Here is a 24,707-nt window from a genome sequence, read left to right on the forward strand (position 1 = left end):
ATAGCTGTAGTGTGCCGCGCCGCTTATAGACACTCCCCCTGCTCGGGATTGGACAATTCCGAGCAAGGGGGAGTGTCTATACGCGGCGCAGCGGGAAACACTACAGCTATTCAAATGAAAGCTGTAATGTTCCCCGCCGTATTAACTAAGCGGCAGCGGCGGGGGGGGGGGTATGGGGGGGCTAAGTATTCTGCCAGGCATCGGGGGCATTTGCGGCAGTACAAGTACTCCCGTAAATACTCGGTATCGGTCCCGATACCAATACTGGTATCGGTATCGGGACAACCCTAATGGTAGACAAAGAATTTTTTTTTTTAGGGTGAAGCTTTAAGGGGAAGCGGTTGGGGGCTGGTAAAAACATGGCTCAACCATACAGGCTTTTTTTTTTACCGCCCCCCCAACACAAGTGTAAACGATCCCTAAGAGAAAGCACTTTTAGCAGTCAGTCTCTCTTCTGTAGAGAAGCCAGTCTCTTAGCTGTAAGCTCTCAGCCATTCATCTATCTGTCTATGGTGCTTGCATTATCTTTATGACTTCCATCGACGCGGTTATATGCAGTTATCAGTGAGCGCCGTACTATGCAGCAGGATCCGGTGTTTATCCTGGTAAATGAAGATGCCAAATAAAGGTTAGAATTACTCAGGCAGAGGATGGCAGAGGGAGCATGTAAGTCAGCTTCTGACATATTCTATTTGTGGGCATGAAGGGGGAGTGTGACACGTCCCTCTGTAGTCAGTGTAAAGATTGAGCTCTACTCATTTCATGTCTCATGAATCAGTCTCTTTTACAGCACCTCTCATATGAAAGGCTTCTCTCCACTACAGCCAGACAGAATAATAAAGAGCCCACGGCCCCAGAAAGGGGCTTCTTTTCATTTTGGAATCTTCAAAAGAAAGTTGGACAATAAATGTATTTTCATTTACTAAGCAGAAGGCATCAGCCGCACGTGGGCGTGGGATCTGTGCGGTGATACACCTGTTTACCTGCCGTAGAAATAGCCCATGTCTATTGGCTTGATAAGATTCTTTAGGATGGATCATAATTTTTAAACACCTTGGCCCGGATTCACAGACACTTACACTGACGTATCTTGAGATACGCAGCGTGGGGCAGATTCATATAGATCTGCGGATCTTTAGATCCGCTAGATCTACCTGGTTTACGATCCGCCGGTGCAATTTAGCGAGGCAAGTGCATGATTCATAAAGCACTTACCTCGCAAACTGCACCGTCGGATCCTAACTCCCCCCGGCGGAATGCAAATTCCGCGGCTAGGGGGAGTGTACAATTTAAATCAGGCGCGTTCCCGCGCCGATTTAACTGCGCATGCGCCGGGGCGAAAAAGCCCAGTGCGCATGCTCCAAATGACGTCGCTACGACGTCATTGTTTGCGGCGGGTACGTCGTTTGCGGCCATTGGTATTCCCGATCGCGGTACGCAAACGACGTAGAAAATTTAAAAATCGGCGCGGGAACGTCGGCCATACTTAACATTAGCTACCCCTCATAGAAGCAGGGGTAGCTATCCGCCGGAAAAACCCGAACGCAAACGACGTAGAAAACGAGCGACGGGCGGGCGTACGGACGTGAATCGGCGGTTTTCCTCATTTGCATATGCGACGGGTAAAAAATCGCGACGACACCTAGCGGCCGGTGGGAGATTACAGCCTAAGATTCGACTGGTGTAAGTCAATTACACCAGTCTGATCCAAGGGAGATCTATGCGGAACTGATTCTTATGAATCAGTCGCATAGCTCCGACGGTGGGATCTCACAGATCCGACCGTCGGGTCTCACAGATACGACGGCGGATCAGGAGATCCACCGGCGTATCTATTGATGAATCTGCCCCCGTAAGTGCACAGATGCGCCGTCGTATCTATGCGCCTGATTCTTATTAGAAGATACACCTGAAATGTGGCTCCATCTGACCGACGTAAGTTTCCTACGCCATCGTATCTTGGGCGCATATTTACGCTGGCCGCAAGGGGCACTTCCATTGATTTACGCGTCGAATACGTAAATGACCTAGATCCGCCGATTCACGAACGTACTTCGCAGTAATATACGCCGTTTACGTAAGGCGTAAGGCGTACGTCCGGCGTAAAGTTATTCCACCATATAGGAGGCGCAACCCATGCAAAGGTATGGACGACGGAACAGCCGTCGTATTTTACGTCGTTTACGTAAGTCGTACGTGAATGGGGCTGGGCGTAGGTTACGTTCACGTCGTAGGCAATGAGCCGTCATATCTTAGGGAGTATATGCGACGTGATTCTGAGCATGCGCGCGCATGCGCGCGCATGCGCCGTTCGTTTGGTCATTCATTTGCATGGGGTCAAGCTTCATTTAAATGGATCACGCCCACTACCTTCCTACTTTGAATTAGGCGGGCTTACGCCGGCCAATTACGTTACGCTGGCGCAACGTAGGGAGCGAGTGCTTTGTGAATACTGCTCTTGCCTCTCAGAGTTACGTTGGCGTAGCGCATATGAGATGCGCTACGCCGGAACAAAGATGCGCCGATCTACCTGAATCCGGGCCCTATTGTATATCTTGACGTTGTGTCATTGTGAAACAGGGCTGTGATCTTTTGGCAGCTTCTCACCAGATTAGATATTTTTGTTACAGTGATAATAAACCCAAAAGCAAACATTTATAATATTGCAAGCTTAGATGGCTGCATTCGTTTTCTTATGTAGGTTTTCTTTCTTTAATTTTCCTCTGGTAATCCAGGCTGCAAGCATAGGTGTGCACAGCCGAATGCATTAGGGTGTGCCCCCCAAAGCGCAAACACCCACTACCGATCACTCACGCTGTTAAAGAGGTTGTAAAGGTAAAAAAAAAATCCTAAATAGCTTCCTTTACCTTAGTGCAGTCCTCCTTCTCTTACCTCATCCTTCCAGTTTGCATTTAAATGTCCTTATTTCTTCTGAGAAATCCTCACTTCCTGTTCTTCTGTCTGTAACTACACAGAGTAATGCGAGGCTTTCTCCCTGGTGTGGAGTGTGGAGTGTCATGCTCACCCCCTCCCTTGGACTACAGGAGAGTCAGGACTCTCTCTACGTTGCAGATAGAGAAAGGAGCTGTGTGTTAGAGAGCGTCCTGACTCTCCTGTAGTCCAAGGGAGGGGGCGAGCATGACACTCCACACCAGGGAGAAAGCCTTACATTACTGTGTGGAGTTACAGACAGAAGAACAGGAAGTGAGGATTTCTCAGAAGAAATAAGGACATTTAAAAGCAAAATCGGAAGGAAGCTATTTAGGAAACAACCTTTACAACCCCTTTAATTCAGAATGGGAAGGGGCCAGTAAATTACATATTTATCAGCCCCTTCCCTCACTCACCCTGAAACATCCCTGCAGCAACAGCAGGCAAGAGAGGAGAAAAGTCAGTAGTGCTGTCGGTGGAAGGCCTAGGGCAGTAGGGGGAATCTGTGCTGCACAGGGTGATTAGGGAGGGCATGGGCACACCTGGCATCAGTATGTTTTGCAACAATAAGGTTGTGAAGATCTTGAGAGAGCTCTTTGCTTTTACCCATCATGAGATGTTTCCTGTGTGACAGCTTAGTAATGAGACACCTTGTTATAGGCCATCAGTTGAGACTGAACCAGCTGATATTAATTTACACTGACCAGGAGCAGGATTGCTTACTAATTACTGATAGATTTCAGCTGGTGTCTTGGCTTTCAATACCTTTTTGCACCTCCCTTTCTTCGTGTGTTCAATACTTTTCCCGTCCGGATCTTTTGGAGTTTTCCATGTAACAGTGGCAGACTTCCTTTTGCTAATGGAGGAACAGTGTTGTTACCCAAGCAAAGAATTACAGAGTACCTTCCCCACTTTTTCCATAGCAAAGAGCAAAGGTAATTACTAGGCTAAAGTGGTTGTAAAGGCAGAAGTTTTTTTTTTATCTTAATGCATTCTATGCATTAAGATAAAAAGCCTTCTGTGTGCAGCAGCCTCCCCTCTGATACTTACCTGAGCCTCACCTCTATCCAGCGATGTCCACGAGTCCATCTGCCATCCGAGACTCTCCCTCCTGATTGGCTCTGACACAGCAGCGCCATTGGGTCCCGCGACTGTCAATCAAATTCAGTTGGCAAATCAGGAGAGAGGGGGGCTGAGCCGAACGGCAGCTCAATGTCTGAATGAATACATGGAGATGCAGCACGGCTCGGGTGCCCCCATTGCAAGCTGTGTGCTGGAAGGGCACTCGGCAGGAGGGAGGGGCCAGGAGAAGAAAAGAGGGAACCGAGAAGAGGAGGATCCGGGCTGCTCTGTGCAAAACCAACTGCACAGAGGAGGTAAGTATAACATGTTTGTTATTATTTTTTATTTATTTTTAAAACAAGACTTTCAATCACTTTACAAGTGGAGTTCCACCCAAAAATTGAACTTCCGCTTTTCCGGTTCCTCTCCCCCCTCCGGTGTCACATTTGGCACCTTTCAGGGGGAGGGGGGAGCAGATACCTGTCTAATACAGGTATTTGCTCCCACTTCCGGTTATAGATCGCTGAAGATTTTGCGGCTATCTACGCCATGTCCAGCCCCTTCTTTGCCCCCCCCTGTCTTCTGGGAGACACACAGGTCCCATAAGACAGCAGGGACCAGTGAGGACACGCAGCGCTACTCACGCATGCACAGTAGGGAACCAGGCTGTGAAGCCACAAGGCTTCACTTCCTGATTCCTCTACTAAAGATGCCGTCGCTTGCACCGGGAGCCGAGGCACAGGTCGGCTTTGGGTGAGGACATTGTGGGCGCGCTGGACAGGTAAGTGTCCATATATTAACCACTTATGGACCGCCGCACAACGATATACGTCGACAGAATGGCACGGCTGGGCACTAGGGCGTACAGGTATGTCCCCTTTAAGAACCCAGCCGTGGGTCGCGAGCGTGCCACCGGCTGGGTAGTAAAAAAAAATATTAATAAAAATGCCATAAAACTATCCCCTATTTTTTAGACGCTATAACTTTTGCGCAAACCAATCAATAAACGCTTATTGCAATTTTTTTTCTAACAAAAATATGTAGAAGAATATGTATCGGCCTAAACTGAGGGAAAAAAAAATTTTTTGTATATATATTTTTTGGGGATATTTATTATAGCAAAAAGTAAAAAATATTGATATTTTTTTTCAAAATTCTCGCTTTATTTTTGTATATATCGCAAAAAAATAAAAACGGCAGAAGTGATCAAATAACACCAAAAGAAAGCTCTATTTGTGGGAAAAAAAAGGACGCAAATTGGGGCCTGGTCCTTTAGCTGCAAAATGGACCGGGGCTCAAGTGGTTAAAAGTCAGCAGCTGCAGTATTTGTAGCTGCTGACTTTGAATTTTATATTTTCGGCCGAACTCTGCTTTAAAGGAAAACATGTTTTTTGCTGAAATGACTGTTTACAGGGTATAGAGACATAATAGTTAACTGATTCCTTTTAAAAATGATTAAAAATAGATAAAAAACAATCATATAATGTACCTGCAGTTTTAGTTTCGTTTTTGCATGTTGTTTCCTGGTTCTCTGATGTACAGAGCCACAGAGCCAATACAGGGCAGTGATGGTTTGGAAAACGAAACTGATCGGTGCTGAGGGGTTTTAGACACACAGGGCCAGATCCACAAACAAATTACGCCAGCGTATATATGGATACGCCGCGTAATTTTTAAAATGCCCTGTCGTATCTGTGTTTTGTATCCACAAAACAAGATACGACTGAATCTGGGCTCGATCCGACAGGCGTACGTCTTAGTACGCCGTCGGATCGTAGGTGCATATTTACGCTGGCCGCTAGGTGGCGTTTCCGTCGAATTCCGCATCGAGTATGCAAATTAGCTAGATACGGCGATCCACGAACGTACGTCCGGCCGGCACATTTTTTTACGTCGTTTCCGTAAAGGCTTTTTTCGGCGTATAGTTACCCCTGCTATATGATAGCCCAACTATCCTATGTTAAGTATGGCCGTCGTTTCCGCGTCGAATTTTGAAAATGTTACGTCGTTTGCGTAAGTCGTTCGCGAATAGGGCTTTGCGTAGAATGACGTCACCGTCGTAAGCATTGGCTTGTTCCGGTTTAATTTCGAGCATGCGCACTGGGATACCCCCACGCACGGCGCATGCGCAGTTGAAAAAAACCTAATTTACGTCGGGTCAAGACGTATTACCATAAAACACGCCCCCATCTCATCCATTTGAATTGCGCACCCTTACGCCGACACAGTTAGACTACGCCGCCGTAACTTACGGCGCAAATTCTTTGAGAATACGGGACATACGCTGTAAGTTACGGCGGCGTAGTGTATCTGAGATACACTACGCCGGCCGTAAAGAAGCGCCGCGCTTCGTGGATCTGGCCCATAATAGTTAACTGATTCCTTTAAAAAATTATTAAAAATAGATAAAAATCAATCATATAATGTACCTACAGTTTTAGTTTAGTTTTTGCATGTTGTTTCCTGCTTCTGTGATGTACAGAGCCACAGAGCCAATACAGGGCAGTGATGGTTTGGAAAACGAAACTGATTGGTGCTGAGGGGTTTTAGACACACAGGCCCGGATTCAGGTAGATTTGCCCCTTATTTGCGGAGGCGCAGGACATCGTTTTTGCCCTGCGCCCCCGCAAATTTACTGCGCAACCCGCGATTCGCGGAGCAGTAGCTCCGTAAATTGCGCGTGCGCTGTGTAAACTTGCCCTGCGTAAGGGCGCCTAATGTAAATGATCCCATGGGGGCGGGAATCATTTAAATTAGGCGCGCTCCCGCGCCGAGCGTAGAGCGCATGCTCCGTCGGGAAACTTTCGCAAGGACGTCATTTGCTTCAAAGTGAACGTGAATGGCGTCCAGCTCCATTCACGAATCACTTACGCAAATTACGTAAAATTTGAACGTCGCGACGCGGGAACGACGGGTATACTTTAGCATTGGCTGCCCCTGCTATTAAAAGGGGCAGCCTTACGCTAAACACGCCGTACAGAAACGACGTAAATTGCGTACGCAGGGCTCGCGCAACATTGTGAATCGGTGTTAGTATGCAATTTGCATACTATACACTGTGCACAATGGGAGCGCCCCCTAGCGGCCATCGCAAGAATGCAGCCTAAGATATGCGTGGCATAAGAGCCTTATGCCACGCAGATTTTAGGCTGCAGTCGGCGTTACAATGTTCCTGAATCAGGAGCATTCTTAACGCCGGGGCAAGTAAGCAATTGCGCTGTGTAACCTATGGTTACACAGGCGCAATTGCTACTTGAATCTGGGCCACAGTAATCACACCTCCTTGATTAGTGACCACAGAGAGAAAGCTCCCAGTACTGTGGTTATCAGAAAACAGACAACAAGGAAGTGTGGAGATCAGAGAAGAATTACAGCAACTTGAGAGCAAAAACAAACAATGAGGACATGAAAACAGCACTGCATTAAGGTAAAGGAAGCTATTAAGATAAAAAAAAATTCCTTTACAAACCCTTTAAGGCTCAAAAGAATCCTTGGGATTTCAGTGCAGTAAAGGCAATTTGCTGTTCGTTTTCTACAGCAAGTTAAAAGCTTACTGGATTTTTGGCAGGATCAATGGGTATTTTGCACAAAATGCTTTAACCCCTTAACACCCGCCGCACGACTATTTACGTCCGCAGAATGGCACGGACAGGCAGAAGGACGTATATATACGTCCTTGCCTTCTAGCGGGTGGGGGGTCCGATCGAGGGACGCCCCCCCCCCCCGCTACATGCGGCGGTCGGGTTCCCTCGGGGAGCGATCCGGGACGACGGCGCGGCTATTCGTTTATAGCCGCTCCGTCGCGATCGCTCCCCGGACCTGAAGAACGGGGAGAGCTGTATGTAAACACGGCTTCCCCGTGCTTCACTGTGGCGGCTGCATCGATCGAGTCATCCTTTTTCTAGGGAGACTCGATCGATGACGTCAGACCTACAGCCACACCCCCTACAGTTGTAAACACACACTAAGTGAACACATAACCCCTTCAGCGCCCCCTGTGGTTAACTCCCAAACTGCAACTGTCATTTTCACAATAAACAATGCAATTTAAATGCATTTTTTGCTGTGAAAATGACAATGGTCCCAAAAATGTGTCAAAATTGTCCGAAGTGTCCGCCATAATGTCGCAGTCACGAAAAAAATCGCTGATCGCTGCCATTAGTAGTAAAAAAAAAAAAAAAAAAAAAAAAACTATCCCCTATTTTGTAAACGCTATAAATTTTGCGCAAACCAACGCTTATTGCGATTTTTTTTTACCAAAAATAGGTAGAAGAATACGTATCGGCTGAAACTGAGGGAAAAAAAAAATTATATATGTTTTTGGGGGATATTTATTATAGCAAAAAGTAAAAAATATTGCATTTTTTTCAAAATTGTCGCTCTATTTTTGTTTATAGCGCAAAAAATAAAAACCGCAGAGGTGATCAAATACCACCAAAAGAAAGCTCTATTTGTGGGGGAAAAAAGGGCGCCAATTTTGTTTGGGAGCCACGTCGCACGACTGCGCAATTGTCTGTTAAAGCGACGCAGTGCCGAATCGCAAAACCTGGCCTGGGCATTTAGCTGCAAAATGGTCCGGGGCTTAAGTGGTTAAATGGTATATTTAACGGACTAAAAGGAAGCAAATAGGAGAAGTTCATTGTCGGGGGTTACATACCCTTTAAGTAAAAAAGTGCAACATAGTTAAAGCAAACTGCTGTGCTGAAAGAGCCGGTTTCATCATCACCAAGACGTATTTGCGAATGTAGCGCACACAGTGGGAGAAGGCTGCCGTTTATCAGCCAGATATGAGGAGGGGTATAATGACCTATTAGTAACACGATATATGGAGATGCAAATGTGCAGCCAGCCATAACGATGGAAAATAAATATGTGCAGATTAATAACTAGCAAATAATAGGGCTGCGCTGTATATGGGAGACAGTCCAGGAGCCGCAGTAATAGGGGGCTATTGGAGCGGAACAGTATAGAAGCTATTTATAAGAGAAAAGGCTTGGTGGGACAGGACGCTGGTGAGACTCATTTTCTCTCCCTGGTCTCTGCAGAGGAAAGGACAAAAGCTTGTGGATGGCTTTTAAAAGAAAGTGACAGTGTATGTTTGGTAAGGTGTTCATTTTCTGCCATTACTTATTAGAAAAAAAAAAAGCTTTCTATGTATTATTTTTAAAATCTTTAAAGCCTAAAAACTAAACTTTCCGCTTAAATCAGCTAAATATTTTCAGGGTGCATTACAACAAAACACGTGCAAATTCTTACCATTTGTTTTCTTTAGAAACCAGCCACAGCCAGTAGAAAAGTCTGTCCCCTGCCAGCATGCTGCAGAGAACCCCTGCTCTCTGTATGGAAGCAGTGGTCTCTCTACAGTGGTCTGACATGCTCCTGGCTGAGTCCAATCTGTAGGGAGCATGAACTTTGTTGACTGCTGATCATAGGGTGACCACGTGTCCCGGATTGCCCGGGACAGTCCCGCATTTTGCAGGTCTGTCCCGGGCGCATTCATTCCAGGACAATACAGTGTCCCGGAATGAAACTGACACAGCCACCCCCCCGGGCCAATCTGATGCTCCCAAAAAAAAGGGCGCCACATCACCACTTTACTCACTGACAGTACTTGTCCTGGCCGGGAATGCCTGGAGGAGCACAATCCCACCCCCTGCTTGGGATTGGAGAAATCATAAATCCCGCCTCTTGTGTCCAATTACTGTGCTGTGATTCGTAAGAGCACAAGCTGATTTTTGGGAAGGGAGGGTGTCCCTGAATGGTGATTTGGAAATGTGGTCACCCTACTGATCAATAGGGCTAATCAGGGCTGGACTGGGACAAAAATTTGGCCCTGGACTTCATCCAGACTAGCCCACTTTGACAGGTCTCTCCCATGGGGACCAGACAACTCCCGCACCCCCCCCTCCCGGCCACCCAAGCCCCCTCTCCCCCTTCACTAGCCACTAGCCGTTCTACTTTGTTAGAGTAGAACGGCTGGTACTCTTATAGGCAGTACCAGTGGGGAAGCTAGACATTATTTCACCAGGGGCAAAGAATCAGTTTGGTGCCCCCCCTTATGGGACAAGATTAGGCAGAAGTGAGAAACTCCCAGGCCATAGCTGTTGAGTCAGCTGTCTGTCCCCTCCCCCATGCTCCTCTGTCGTCGTCCCTGCTCCTCTGGTCCTCCCCCTGCTTCTTTGTTCCCCCCAGGTGAGCGCTGCGGGGAGGGAGAGACAGAGGAGCGAAGGGGGCGGCGGTCCGCTGTCACTGAAGCCGGCCCACTGAGCCATCGGCCCACCGGGAAACTCCCTGTAGTCCCAATGACCAGTCCATCCCTGGGTCTAATGCCTCGTACACACGATCGGACTTTCCAACGGGAATTGTGTGATGACAGGATGTTGACGGATAATCCGACCGTTTGTACGCTCCATCGGACAATTGTTGTCGGAATTTCCGACAACAAATGTGTGATGTCGGATTATCCGATCGTGTGCTCCGAACCAATGCTAACCATAAGGCAACATTAGCAGAAGTTGCCCAAAGGGTGGCGCTAAAGAGCTGAATAACCACATAGTTTTGTGTATGTTGGCCAACAATGTTTTGCCGTTTGTATGCAGAACAAGTTCATGGCCAACGCCCTTCGCACAAAATTCCACGCATTTGTCCGATTTTTTGTATTGTTTGATCGACGTCCAGTTCTATTGTTTTGTCGATTCTGACACTGATCATTCAGTTTTTTCACACTGTGTATGGTCATCGTAGGCACACGAAGAACACATTGTATGATCAATTTTTTTCCCGCCAAGACTGATCCACTTAAGTCGACTGAAACCACCCCAATTTGTCTTTCATCTCCACCCTTTTTGTCTCATTTGACTGATGTCTGATCGAAATCATCACAATTTGACGCTTATGGTTTGGCCATTCTATTTTTGCCTTGCTTGATCAATGTCCTTGTAGCACCCTCTAGTGCACAGGTGTCAAACACAAGGCCCGCGGGCCGATTCCGGCCCTCCAGGCCATTTCATGTGTCCCTCTCACCTCTCCTGCAGCTGCAGGAGAGCTCCAGAGCCTTACTTTCTGCTTTCAAGCAATGGATCCAGCTTCTTCCCAGCAGCAGCATAAGGACAGGGGGGTGCGCTGTAATGTAAAGGAGAGTGGGGGACTCAACTTCTGATGGTGGGGTGGCTCTTGACATCTAATATATGGGGAGGGGATGTGCTGGACATCTAATCTTACAGATACAACCGGCCCTTTTGAGGGAAATCATAATGCTGATGCGGCCCCCGATGAAATTGAGTTTGACACCCCCGCTCTAGTGCGTGTGCTAGTTGTAGCATAGGTTTTTGTAAGGTAGGCAAAGTTAGTTAGCTTAGGGCTAAGCCTGAGCTGTTAAATCTGGGTTTGGGTCATAGGCATGCGCAGGGGGTGTGCCAGGTGTGCCTGGGCACACCTTCTTCACTATGAGTGGTGCCAATTCCCACAAATGCCTGGGCTTCCCCCGTGTTCCGTCCCACAATGCTGCTGGCTTCCCTCCTTTCTTTTCCCCCAGGCTGCCACAGGGGATGTTTCAGAATGGAGAGCGGGGGAAAGGGCTAGTAAATACAGTCTATGGGACACGAACATGAAAAATCTAAATTGCTAATTTTAAAGTCTTAGGCTTCATTTCCATGGACGTTTTTACAGCCACTTTCTTTAGCCTTTTTTACAGCTTAAAAACCTGTCCATGTTTATTTATTTATTTTGAGCTGGAGCTCAAAAACGCAACGGTAGCGTTTTTGAGCGTTTTTTAACGTCTGCCGTTTTTACAGCTCTACTCTGGAGCTTCAGAACACCCTGGTCCTGCGTTTTTTTTACAGTTTAAAAACGCCTATGCCATTTGCAGCTCAAAAACGCTTATGTGGGCATGATGCCATAGAATAACATGGACAGGCGTTTTTAAGCTGTAAAAAACGCTCAGAAAAGTGGCTGTAAAAACGTCAGTGGAAATGAAGCCTAATATGCAAGTTATTGCCAAAAAAAGTGTATGGAGACCCGTGTACTCCCCCAGGGGACATTATTTCAGGAGCAGTGATTTTAATAATGCTTAGAGTGAAACTATAAAAATGAAATATCCCTTTAAATATCGTGCCTGGGGGGTCCCCTTAGTCTGCCTGTAAAGTGGTAACTGCAGTAAAATTGTATTTCTAAAGAAAAAAATATATTTAAAATTGCTCACGGCTGTAATGTATTGTCGGCTCCTGGCAATATCGATGGTCCCCCCCAAGTCTATACCAGGCCCTTCAGGTCTGGTATGGATATTTAATGCTTTGCTTTGACCAATCATCAGACGTCACAGTGCATTATGGGGTGTTCCGCAGCGTTTGAACTTCCCACGAACGCCCCATATGTTTGGTTTGTTTTAGAGTTTTGTTGAATAAAGAACATCCAGTTAAATCAGGGGTGGGCAATTATTTTTTCGATGGGGCCACATGAGAAACTAAAAATATTTTGGAGGGCCGGGCCAAAAGGCTAAACTCAATACTGCATAAAATCATTTTTATTTCTTTATAAAAAGCAGTAAATATCATTGTTGGAAAACTCGCACGAGTACTTGTTATAGACATGGCACAGGAGGGGGACAGAGGCTGGGGACATGACACAGGAGGGGGACAGAGGCTGGGGACATGACACAGGAGGGGGACAGAGGCTGGGGACATGACACAGGAGGGGGACAGAGGCTGGGGACATGACACAGGAGGGGGACAGAGGCTGGGGACATGACACAGGAGGGGGACAGAGGCTGGGGACATGACACAGGAGGGGGGACAGAGGCTGGGGACATGGCACAGGAGGGGGACAGAGGCTGGGGACATGGCACAGGAGGGGGACAGAGGCTGGGGACATGACACAGGAGGGGGACAGAGGCTGGGGACATGACACAGGAGGGGGACAGAGGCTGGGGACATGACACAGGAGGGGGACTGAGGCTGGGGACATGACACAGGAGGGGGACTGAGGCTGGGGACATGACACAGGAGGGGGACAGAGGCTGGGGACATGACACAGGAGAGGGACAGAGGCTGGGGACATGACACAGGAGAGGGACAGAGGCTGGGGACATGACACAGGAGGGGGACAGAGGCTGGGGACATGGCACAGGAGGGAGACAGAGGCTGGGGACATGGCACAGGAGGGGGACAGAGGCTGGGGACATGGCACAGGAGGGGGACAGAGGCTGGGGACATGACACAGGAGGGGGACAGAGGCTGGGGACATGACACAGGAGGGGGACAGAGGCTGGGGACATGACACAGGAGGGGAACAGAGGCTGGGGACATGACACAGGAGGGGGACAGAGGCTGGGGACATGACACAAGAGGGGAACAGAGGCTGGGGACATGACACAGGAGGGGGACAGAGGCTGGGGACATGACACAGGAGGGGGGACAGAGGCTGGGGACATGGCACAGGAGGGGGACAGAGGCTGGGGACATGGCACAGGAGGGGGACAGAGGCTGGGGACATGACACAGGAGGGGGACAGAGGCTGGGGACATGACACAGGAGGGGGACAGAGGCTGGGGACATGACACAGGAGGGGGACAGAGGCTGGGGACATGACACAGGAGGGGGACAGAGGCTGGGGACATGACACAGGAGGGGGACAGAGGCTGGGGACATGACACAGGAGGGGGACAGAGGCTGGGGACATGGCACAGGAGGGGGACAGAGGCTGGGGACATGGCACAGGAGGGGGACAGAGGCTGGGGACATGGCACAGGAGGGGGACAGAGGCTGGGGACATGACACAGGAGGGGGACAGAGGCTGGGGACATGACACAGGAGGGGGACAGAGGCTGGGGACATGACACAGGAGGGGGACAGAGGCTGGGGACATGACACAGGAGGGGGACAGAGGCTGGGGACATGACACAAGAGGGGAACAGAGGCTGGGGACATGACACAGGAGGGGGACAGAGGCTGGGGACATGGCACAGGAGGGGGACAGAGGCTGGGGACATGACACAGGAGGGGGACAGAGGCTGGGGACATGACACAGGAGGGGGACAGAGGCTGGGGACATGACACAAGAGGGGAACAGAGGCTGGGGACATGACACAGGAGGGGGACAGAGGCTGGGGACATGGCACAGGAGGGGGACAGAGGCTGGGGACATGACACAGGAGGGGGACAGAGGCTGGGGACATGACACAGGAGGGGGACAGAGGCTGGGGAAATGACACAGGAGGGGGACAGAGGCTGGGGACATGACACAAGAGGGGAACAGAGGCTGGGGACATGACACAGGAGGGGGACAGAGGCTGGGGACATGGCACAGGAGGGGGACAGAGGCTGGGGACATGACACAGGAGGGGGACAGAGGCTGGGGACATGGCACAGGAGGGGGACAGAGGCTGGGGACATGACACAGGAGGGGGACAGAGGCTGGGGACATGACACAAGAGGGGGACAGAGGCTGGGGACATGACACAGGAGGGGGACAGACGCTGGGGACATGACACAGGAGGGGGACAGACGCTGGGGACATGACACAGGAGGGGGACATGACACAGGAGGGGGACAGACGTTGGGGACATGACACAGGAGGGGGACAAACGCTGGGGACATGACACAGGAGGGGGACAGACGCTGGGGACATGACACAGGAGGGGGACAGAGGCTGGGGACAGGCAGCCACTGTTTAATCAATAACAATTGATTAAACAGTGGCTGCATGTGATGGCACAGTGGCTGCGTGTGATGGCACAGTGGTTGCGTTTGATGGGCACAGTGGCGACAATTGATGGCACAGTGGCTGCGTGTGATGGGCACAGTGGCAACAATTGATGGCACAGTGACTGCGTGTGTTGGCACAGTGGCTGCGTGTGTTGGCACAGTGGCTGCATGTGATGGCACAGTGGCTGCGTTTGATTGGCACAGTGGCTGCGTGTGATTGGCACAGTGGCTGCGTTTGATGGGCAGAGTGGCTGCGTGTTATTGGCACAGTGGCTGCGTGTGATGGGCACGGTGGCTGCATGTGATGGGCACAGTGGCTGCATGTGATTGGCACAGTGGCTGCGTGTGATTGGCACAGTGGCTGCGTGTGATTGGCACAGTGGCTGCATGTGATTGGCACAGTGGCTGCATGTGATTGGCACAGTGGCTGTGTTTGGGAACAGTGGCAACAATTGATTGCACAGTGACTGCGTGTGATTGGCACAGTGGCTGTGTTTGATGGGAACAGTGGCTGCGTGTGATTGGCACAGTGGCTGCGTGTGATTGGCACAGTAGCTGCGTGTGATTGGCACAGTGGCTGCATGTGATTGGCACAGTGGCTGCATGTGATTGGCACAGTGGCTGCGTGTGATTGGCACAGTGGCTGCGTGTGATTGGCAGAGTGGCTGCGTGTGATTGGCACAGTGGCTGCGTTTGATGGGAACAGTGGCTGCGTGTGATTGGCACAGTGGCTGCGTGTGATTGGCACAGTGGCTGCGTGTGATTGGCAAAGTGGCTGCGTTTGATGGGCACAGTGGCTGCGTGTGATTGGCACAGTGGCTGCGTGTGATTGGCAGAGTGGCTGCGTTTGATTGGCACAGTGGCTGCGTGTGATTGGCACAGTGGCTGCGTGTGATTGGCACAGTGGCTGTGTTTGGGAACAGTGGCTGCGTGTGATTGGCAGAGTGGCGACAATTTATGGTGGCACAGTGGCTGCGTGTGTTGGCACAAGTGGCTGCATGTGTTGGCACAAGTGGCTGCGTGTGTTGGCACAAGTGGCTGCGTGTGTTGGCACAAGTGGCTGCTTGTGTTGGCACAAGTGGCTGCGTGTGACCCCTCCCGGCCCTGCCTACAGTTATCACCGCGGCGGGGAACATTAGACAGCGTTCGTTTGAACAGCTGTTTTCCCCGCTGCGCATAGACACTCCCCCTTGGACGGATCTGTCCAATCGCGAGCAAGGGGGAGTGTCTATGTGACTCCCCCTTGCTCGCGATTGGACAGATCCGTCCAAGGGGGAGTGTCTATGCCATAGACACTCCCCCTTGGACGGATCTGTCCAATCGCGAGCAAGGGGGAGTGTCTATGTGACTACCCCTTGCTCGCGATCGGACCGATCCGTCCAAGGTGGAGTGTCTATGCACGGCGGGGAAAACAGCTGTTCAAACGAACGCTGTCTAATGGGTGGGCCGGATTAAAAGGTCCGCCGGGCCGTATACGGCCCGCGGGCTGTAGTTTGCCCAGGTCTGAGTTAAATGGTACTGTGTATAGCTACCATAAGGCAGAAGCTATTGATGGGACCATCATCAACATCCATAGTCCAGAGTGATTTATAACGGTCACACATTTCTTTAACCTCTTTAAAGGGGTTATAAAGTTACAATTTTTTTTCCTAAATAGCCTTACCTTAGTGCGGTCCTCCTTCACTTACCTCATCCTTCCATTTTGCTTTTAAATGTCCTTATTTCTTCTGAGAAATCCTCACTTCCTGTTCTTCTGTCTGTAACTCCACACAGTAATGCAAGGCTTTCTCCCTGGTGTGGAGTGTCGTGCTCGCCCCCTTCCTTAGGCCCCGTACACACGTCCGAGGAACTCGACAGGCAAAACGCATCGTTTTGCCCGTCGAGTTCCTTGTGAAGCCGCCGAGGATCTCGGCGAGCCGAAATTTGCCATTGAACAACGAGGAAATAGAGAACATGTTCTCTATTTCCTCGCCGAGGTCCTCGTCGGCTTCCTCGGCCGAAAGTGTACACACGGCCGGGTTTCTCGGCAGAATTCAGCTCTGAACCGAATTTCTGGCTGAATTCTGCCGAGAAACTCGGTCGTGTGTACGGGGCCTCAGACTACAGTAGAGTCAGGAAGCTCTCTACGTTGTAGATAGAGAAAGGAGCTGTGTGTTAGTGAGCGTCCTGACTCTCCTGTAGTCCAAGGGAGGGGGCGAGCACGACACACCACACCAGGGAGAAAGCCTTGCATTACTGTGTGGAGTTACAGACAGAAGAACAGGAAGTGAGGCTTCCTCAGGAGAAATAAGGACATTTAAAAGCAAAATGGAAGGATGAGGTAAGTGAAGGAGGACTGCACTAAGGTAAAGGAAGCTATTTAGGGAAAAAAATTAATTGTACCTTTACAACCCCTTTAACCACTTAAGGACCGCCTCCTGCACATATATGTGGGCAGGTACATCCTCTTTAAGTGCCCAGCCATGGGTCGCGACCCGGTCCGAAGCTCCGTGACCGCGGGACCCGCGGACCCGATCGCCGCTGGAGTCCCGCGATCGTTCCCCGGAGCTGAAGAACGGGGAGAGCTGTGGGTAAACGCAGCTTCCCCGTTCTTCACTGTGGCGCCGTCATCGATCGTGTGTTCCCTAATATAGGGAACCACAATCAATAACGTCGCACCTACAGCCACACCCCCCTACAATTAGAAACACAGATGAGGTCACACTTAACCCCTTCAGCGGCCCCTTGTGGTTAACTCCCAAACTGAAATTGTAATTTTCACAGTAAACAATGCATTTTTAATGCATTTTTTGCTGTGAAAATGACAATGGTCCCAAAAATGTGTCAAAATTGTCCGAAGTGTCCGCCATAATGTCGCAGTCAAGAAAATAATTTGCTGATCGCCGCCATTAGTAGTAAAAAAAATAAAAATAATAAAAATGCAATAAAACTATCCCCTATTTTGTAAACGCTATAAATTTTGCGCAAACCAATTGATAAACGCTTATTGCGATTTTTTTACCAAAAATAGGTAGAAGAATACGTATCGGCCTAAACTGAGGTAAAAAAATGTTTTTATATGTTTTCGGGGGATATTTATTATAGCAAAAAGTAAAAAATATTGCATTTTTTTAAAAATTGTTGCTCTATTTTTGTCTATAGCGCAAAAAATAAAAACCAGAGGTGATCAAATACCACCAAAAGAAATCTCTATTTGTGGGAAAAAAAGGACGCCAATTTTGTTTGGGAGACACGTCGCACGACCGCCCAATTGTCAGTTAAAGCGACGCAGTGCCGAATCGCAAAAACTGGCCAGGTCCTTTACCTGCCTAAAGGTCCGGGTCTTAAGTGGTTAAGGTCTCGTTCCCATCTGAGTGATGCTAATGTGTATTTGTTTTGATTTTTTATTTATTTATTGCATGTTTTTGGAGCGACATTATTCATTTGAATGGGTCTCTCTCCGCTCCAAAGAGGCACTAAAAAAGCCCATGCTTCAAATTTTGGACATGAGTCAAGCACGTATTGTCGCGTGGAAACAGTGCCACTGCTACCCGTGTTTGGGGTGCCCCTGAAGAAATGCCATTAAGAAATAATTATGACGTGGGTCATTATTTCTTAATGGAAATTATTATTTTTATTAAGAAATAATTATTAATAAAAATAATAATTTCCATTAAGAAATAATGACCCACGTGTTTTAGTGCGTTTGCAGAAATATACATCTTCCTGAATTTCTGCTGCACCCAAGTGTGAATGGGGCCTAATACTTCCCTATTCATACAGACTGAATTTTACAATAACTCTAATTAAATTTTTTATAAAGAATTACATCATTAGAACGTGTTAATTACTTTATTGAGACAATAAAAATAAATAAATTATGGTTGATTTAATTAGTAAATACTCACAATATATTGTTCTTCCTCTGCATAGAATTATGAATGTATTGTGTTGTTAATATTGTATTTAATTAAATGTTATAGTTAGTATATAGTGAAATTGATCTGCTGTGTGGAATAAATATAACGTGGTTTAAGAAGGAAACCCAATAAATATCTTCAGTTCCGTCTTGGTTCTCGCTGCGTCTTTAACCTTTTCCATACTGCTGTAGTGACACCTATAGGTTTATATGTTTCTGACAGCCAATGATTTTAGAACAAAGCAAACTAAAACCTCTGTGATTGCCTGCATAAAGACACAAGAGAGATGAACGCTGAGAGCCTAAGCTACAAAGTATTTTAGATATTCTTCAATTAAAGGGCACACAAAGCAATGGCAGGGATTGGCATCGTAATTTGATTTTAGCTTTTGTTTTTAGATTAAAAGATGATGTCTGTTCTGGGTGCACAGCTGGGGATATATACAGACTAAGGGCCAGATTCTCAAAAGGCTTACGACGGCGCAACGCCATTTGCGCCGTCGTAAGTCCTAATCTGGCCCGGCGTATCTATGCGACTGATTCTTAGAATCAGTTACGCATAGATATCCATTAGATCTGACAGGCGTAAGGCTCTTACGCTGTCAGATCTTAGATGCAATTTTTTTTCCCGCCGCTAGGTGTCGCCGACGTCGTTTTCCCCGTCGTCTATGCAAATTAGCTATTTACGCGAGATCCCCGAAACGTACGCGCGGTCGACGCAGTGAATTTACGATGTTTCCGTAGCATTTGCGACGCGTAAAGTTGCCCCTGCTATATGAGGGGCAACCAATGTTAAGTATGGCCGTCGTTCCCGCGTCGAAATTTAAAAATGTACGTCGTTTGCGTAAGTCGTCCATGAATGGCGCTGGACGCCATTTACGTTAACGTCGAAATCAATGACGTCCTTGTGACGTCATTTAGCGCAATGCACGTCGTGAAATTTTAGGGACGGCGCATGCGCAGTACGATCGGCGCGGGAACGCGCCTAATTTAAATGATCCACGCCCCCCTACCTGGATCATTTGAATTAGGCGGGCTTGCGCCGCAGGATTTACGCTACGCCGCCGCAACTTTACAGGCAAGTGCTTTGTGAATCAAGCACTTGCCCGTAAAACTTGCGGCCGCGTAGCGTAAACGAAATACGTTATGCCCGCATAGTTTTACGCCAGTATACGAGAATCTGGCCCAATATGTTACATAGCTGGGCTATGTACATACAATATATTTTATTAGGTAGAGAGTTTTCTCTTTGCTGAAACTCCAACAAAAATCAAGCCTTTTTAGCAGAATGTCCCCATTATGAAATTTTAAAATACAATGCAGTCAATAGAAAGGGCAAAATGAAGGAGTTTTTGGTAGAAGTTAAGGATGCAACATGCTTTTTTTGGGGGGGTCTTGAGGGTTGTAGATGCTCCTTTTTATTTCTTTTAAATAGGATTTGAGAGTTTTATTATTATTTTAATTTTGTTCTGTTTGTTAGAATCACATTGGCTGTCAGCATGTACACAGTAATCACATACATGGCTTTTTTTTCTTTTTTTATTGCACGAAAGGCTTTGCTTAAGTGTGATCAGAAAACAGGTTTTTTTTTTTGTTTCGTTTTTTTTTATTTCACCTAAGCAGTCTGCATTGCAAATTATGAGGCTAATTTATTATTTCAGCAAATGGTAAAATGGCAATTACCCTTATAAATGAAAGCGGTATTAAACAAAATGTATTAACCACTTGCTTACTGGGCACATATACCCCCTCCTGCCCAGGTGAAATTTCAGCTTCCGGGACTGCGTCGCTTTAACTGACAATTGCGCGGTCGTGCGACGTGGCCCCCAAACAAAATTGACGTCCCTTTTTCCCCACAAGTAGAGCTTTCTTTTGGTGGTATTTGATCACCTCTGCGGTTTTTATTTTGTGCGCTATAAACAAAAAAGAATGACGATTTTGAAAAAAACTACAATATTTTTTACTTGTTGCTATAATAAATATCTAAATTTTTTTTTAAAAAAAAACTTTTTTTTCAGTCTAGGCCGATACGTATTCTTCTACATATTTTTGGTAAAAAAAATCGCAATAAGCGATTGGTTTGTGAAAAATTATAGCGCCTACAAAATAGGGGACAGAATTATTTTTTTTATTTTTTTTACTAGTAATGGCGGGATGGCGACATTATGGCGGACACATCGGACACTTTTGACACATTTTTGGCACCATTCACATTTATACTGCAATCAGTGCTATAAATATGCACTAATTACTATATAAATGTGACTGGCATTGAAGGGGTTAACACTAGGGGGTGAGGAAGGGGTTAAATGTGTATACTGCTTAGTGTTCTAACCGTGGGGGAAGGGAGGTGACTGGGGGAGGTGACCGATCTGTGTCCCTATGTACAAGAGACACAGATCGGTCTCCTCTCTCCCTGACAGCACCGCTGTCTGTGAGAGCCGGCAATGAGAAATGATCTCATATGTAAACATATGAGATCATCTCTCATTGGCCGCACAGATCGCCTAGCAAACGGCCACTCCGATTGGCCGTTTACGGCGATCTGTGATTGGCTGTGTCCAAGGGACACGGCCAGCACAGAGTTTCCCCGTTGCGCACTCGGGAGCACGCGCGGGGATCGAGCAAAGGGGCGGACGTCAATTGACGTCCACTTGGATTTTCAGGTCCGCGCTGTAGCCGTCATTCGGCTATAGCGCGGGCCTCAGGAGGTTAAAATGCAGCTTACCAAATCTTAGGCCCCGTATAGACGAGCAGACAGTCCGATGAAAACGGTTCGCCGGACCGTTTTCATCGGACATGTCCGCTGGGAGATTTCGGTCTGATGGCTGTACACACTATCAAACCGAAATCTGCGCGGACAGAGAACGCGGTGATGTAGACGACACCGACCTTCTCTATCGCGCGAGTTCAATGCTTCCACGCATGCGTCGAATCAATTTGACGCATGCGCGGGATTTCTGTCCGCTGGTTAGACGTACGGCGGGATTAGACGTACGGCGGGATTTCTGTCCGCCGGACAGTTTGCCAGCGGACATGTTTCTTAGCATGCTAAGAAACATTTGTCCGCTGGAAATCTGTCCGCTAGCCTGTACACACGATCGGATCTGTCCGCTGACACTGGTCCGCGGACCAGTTTCAGCGGACATGTCCGGTCGTGTGTACGAGGCCTTAGATGTGATGGCTGCATTCATTTTCTTTTTTTTCTCTTGTTTAATTTATTTATTTTTAACCTCCTCTACAGACCAAGCTGACCAAACAAAGTAGCAGTTAGAGTGTTGATAAAACAGGGGTGCTTACAATGAACAGCTTTCATTTTTTCACCTAAAACCTTTATCCCACAAGGGGAAAAAAACTGTTGCTGCAACTACATATAAAGTGTTAGCTGGAGTTCAGCTTCAATTTGTTAAAGTGATTCTAAAAGTTCATAAAAAATTTTTTTTAACCACTTCCCGACCGCCCACTGTATATATACGTCCTGTTTTTAAAGATGGATATCTCGGTAACGGCAGCAGCTGCTGCCACAATCGAGGTATCCATCTTTACAGTGGGCGGCCGTGTAAACGATAACGGCGGTCTCCGCGGCGGATTCGCCGCAAGATCGCCGTTATCGGTGGCGGGAGAGGTACCCCTCCCGCCGCTCTTCCGCGCCCTCCGCCGCTTACCGGAGCCGTCGGTAGCGGCGGAGGAGATCGGATGCTGCTGCCTGATGTGTGAGGACTTGAGTGAGGGCAAGATGGCCCCCACCCGTCCTCATAGCTTTGCTGGGCGGAAGTGACGTCAAAACGTCAGTCCCGCCCAGCCTCTTAAAGAGACAATTTTTTTGTTGTCATTTTTTTAAATTACAAATTTTCCTTTTTTTGTGGCACCGCAGAGGGGGATGGAGGCAGGGGGTGATTGGAGGCACCGCAGAGGGTGGGGGATGGAGACAGGGGTTGTTGGTGGCACGCAGAGGGGGATGGAGGCAGAGGACAATGGAGACAGGGGGCCTGGGGGAGATTGGAGGCAGGGGGAGATTGGAGGCAGAGGGAGATTGGAGGCAGGGGGAGATTGTGGCACCACAGAGGGGGGTGAAGGCAGGTGGTGTTGGTAGCAGAGGGGGATGGAGGCAGGGGGTGATTAAATAATTTGCCCTTATTATATCGAAAATAACAAAAATATGTTTTTTTACCTTAATATCTACCTTAAATCACATTGCTATTTGCCTAGCATACTTGTTTGTAGCCTAAATACTGAAATTTGCACCTAAAAATTTAATTTAGTAACTTTTGTGAAATGCCAGTAAAAACGTGGCTGCGCCAGTAAATTTCGGGTGTCGTGCCAGTAAATTTCAATCTGGTAGGTTGCACTGGTCCTGCAGCCTCATAGGACAGTCAGAGTAGAATGAAAACTCCTCCTACAAGCTTTAATCAGTCACTGATAGAAGTCACAAGACTGCTATATACTGCTGAAAGGGTATTTATCAGTTTATATTTGCTATAATATCTCCATGTTCTGTGTACTGTGGGAGACCAGATATAGTGAATGCAGGGTCCTGAGTTTAGTAACACTTTAATTGTCCAAGCACATAACAGGAGGTGAAACATGTTTATGAAACCACTCTGTTCCACTCGTTAGAGCTAAGGAAGTACTTGGATCACAGCTACACAAAATAATGTGTAATAAGAACAGGTAACGAATTCTCATTATTTGTGGGAATGACCAATTGTCTGTAATAGTTCCTTTTTTGGTCTATAGCTTCTGACCATACAATTGAAATAAAGCACATTAGCCGTCTTTTATATATAAATATTGTATCTGCTTCAATATTGGATTAAAAAAATGTCTATTTACAAAACAGGACAATACCCCCGTAGGAGTAAAAGTGGAATGTACATTTAAGAGAGTTTGATCATTCAATGCTGCTTTTAATTAGCTGTGAGTTAGCTTTATAATTGGATAGGTACAGTGGACTTTGCCAGTTAATTAAAGTCAATGGCAGTTAAGTCTATTGAGTAAATATATATTATTTAATGGGATAGTTATATGTTCCTCTCTCTCTCTTTAGCCCCCGCGCACTCAATTCCTAGCACAAAGAACGGGACGGAGGTGAAAGGAAAGGCTGTCTATACGGAGATGTGGTTTATAATCCTGATGGCCTTGCTGGGCTTATTGCTGTTGGCGATTTTTCTGTCCCTGGTGCTGCAGAGGAAGCTGACCAAACAGCCGTTCCCAAGGGAGCGTCCTCCACTAGTTCCTCTACAACAGAGGATGTCGCCGTCAAGTTACTCCGAAAATGAAACCTACGCGGTATGTATGTCATTCCAGACCTGATATATTATTTAACCCCTAGGCGCCGACCACGCGCGAATATGGGGCCTCTTGGCGGCAGAGGGGCTGCATATATTTGCTTTGCTTAGTGCCGATAAAGCTGTGCCAAGAGTGTGTGGGAACAGGGACCGGTGGCTCATGAAAGGTTCTCCGATCATGTGACCGCCATGACAGCCAATTGCGGTGGTCACAAGCCCTGGCTCCAGGAATGCCAAACCCCTTAAAGATCTGGCGAGATCGGCATCAAGGGTATAAAAGACTTTTAAAGCGTTTGTTACCCCAACACTTCATATGCCTGATATGTCCCTGCTGTACCACGTACTTGTATGAGAAAGTATCCTGTTCTCTTTGTATTGCTTCCTTTATGTGAAATCCCTGGTGTTCCTGCCAGCCCCTCTGCTTTCCTAATAATCACTGACCACACTAAGCAAGAGAACACATGGTGGTCAGTTCTTTAGCTAGACTGGGAACTCAGCCTGCTCTCCTCCAGTGATCAGACTTGTCCTGACACGCCCCCTTTGCTCAGACATTCACTGGGAAACTCAGTGTGCTGCTGTTTCTCCTCCCCCAGCTCTTATGTAGCTGAACACAGTGTGATACAGTGGTGGCCATAGCCGCCAAGTGTATCACTCGGCCCCGCCCCCCAGAGCGCCACGTCATTGATTTGATTGACAGCAGCAGGAGCCAATGCCTGTGCTGCTATCAATCTCCAATGAAGAGCCGCCTCAAGCTGGGAGAAAGCATCGCGCCCATGGAGTTTCGTGGCTCAGGTAAGTAAAACGGGGGCTGGAGAGTGCAAGGTGTTT

General features: G+C 47.9%; 1 protein-coding gene across 1 annotated transcript in view; it reads left to right on the forward strand.

The window, feature by feature from the left end:
• USH2A (usherin) overlaps window positions 1-24,707 on the forward strand; it is a 1,018,338-nt gene that overhangs the window by 971,328 nt on the left and 22,303 nt on the right. The window contains exon 70 of the mRNA XM_040347840.1: window positions 23,639-23,880. Within this exon, the coding sequence (XP_040203774.1) occupies window positions 23,639-23,880 (242 nt within the window). The remainder of the gene's footprint in view (window positions 1-23,638; window positions 23,881-24,707) is intronic.

This window comes from Rana temporaria, chromosome 4 (assembly GCF_905171775.1).
Source record: "Rana temporaria chromosome 4, aRanTem1.1, whole genome shotgun sequence".
NCBI lineage: Eukaryota > Metazoa > Chordata > Amphibia > Anura > Ranidae > Rana > Rana temporaria.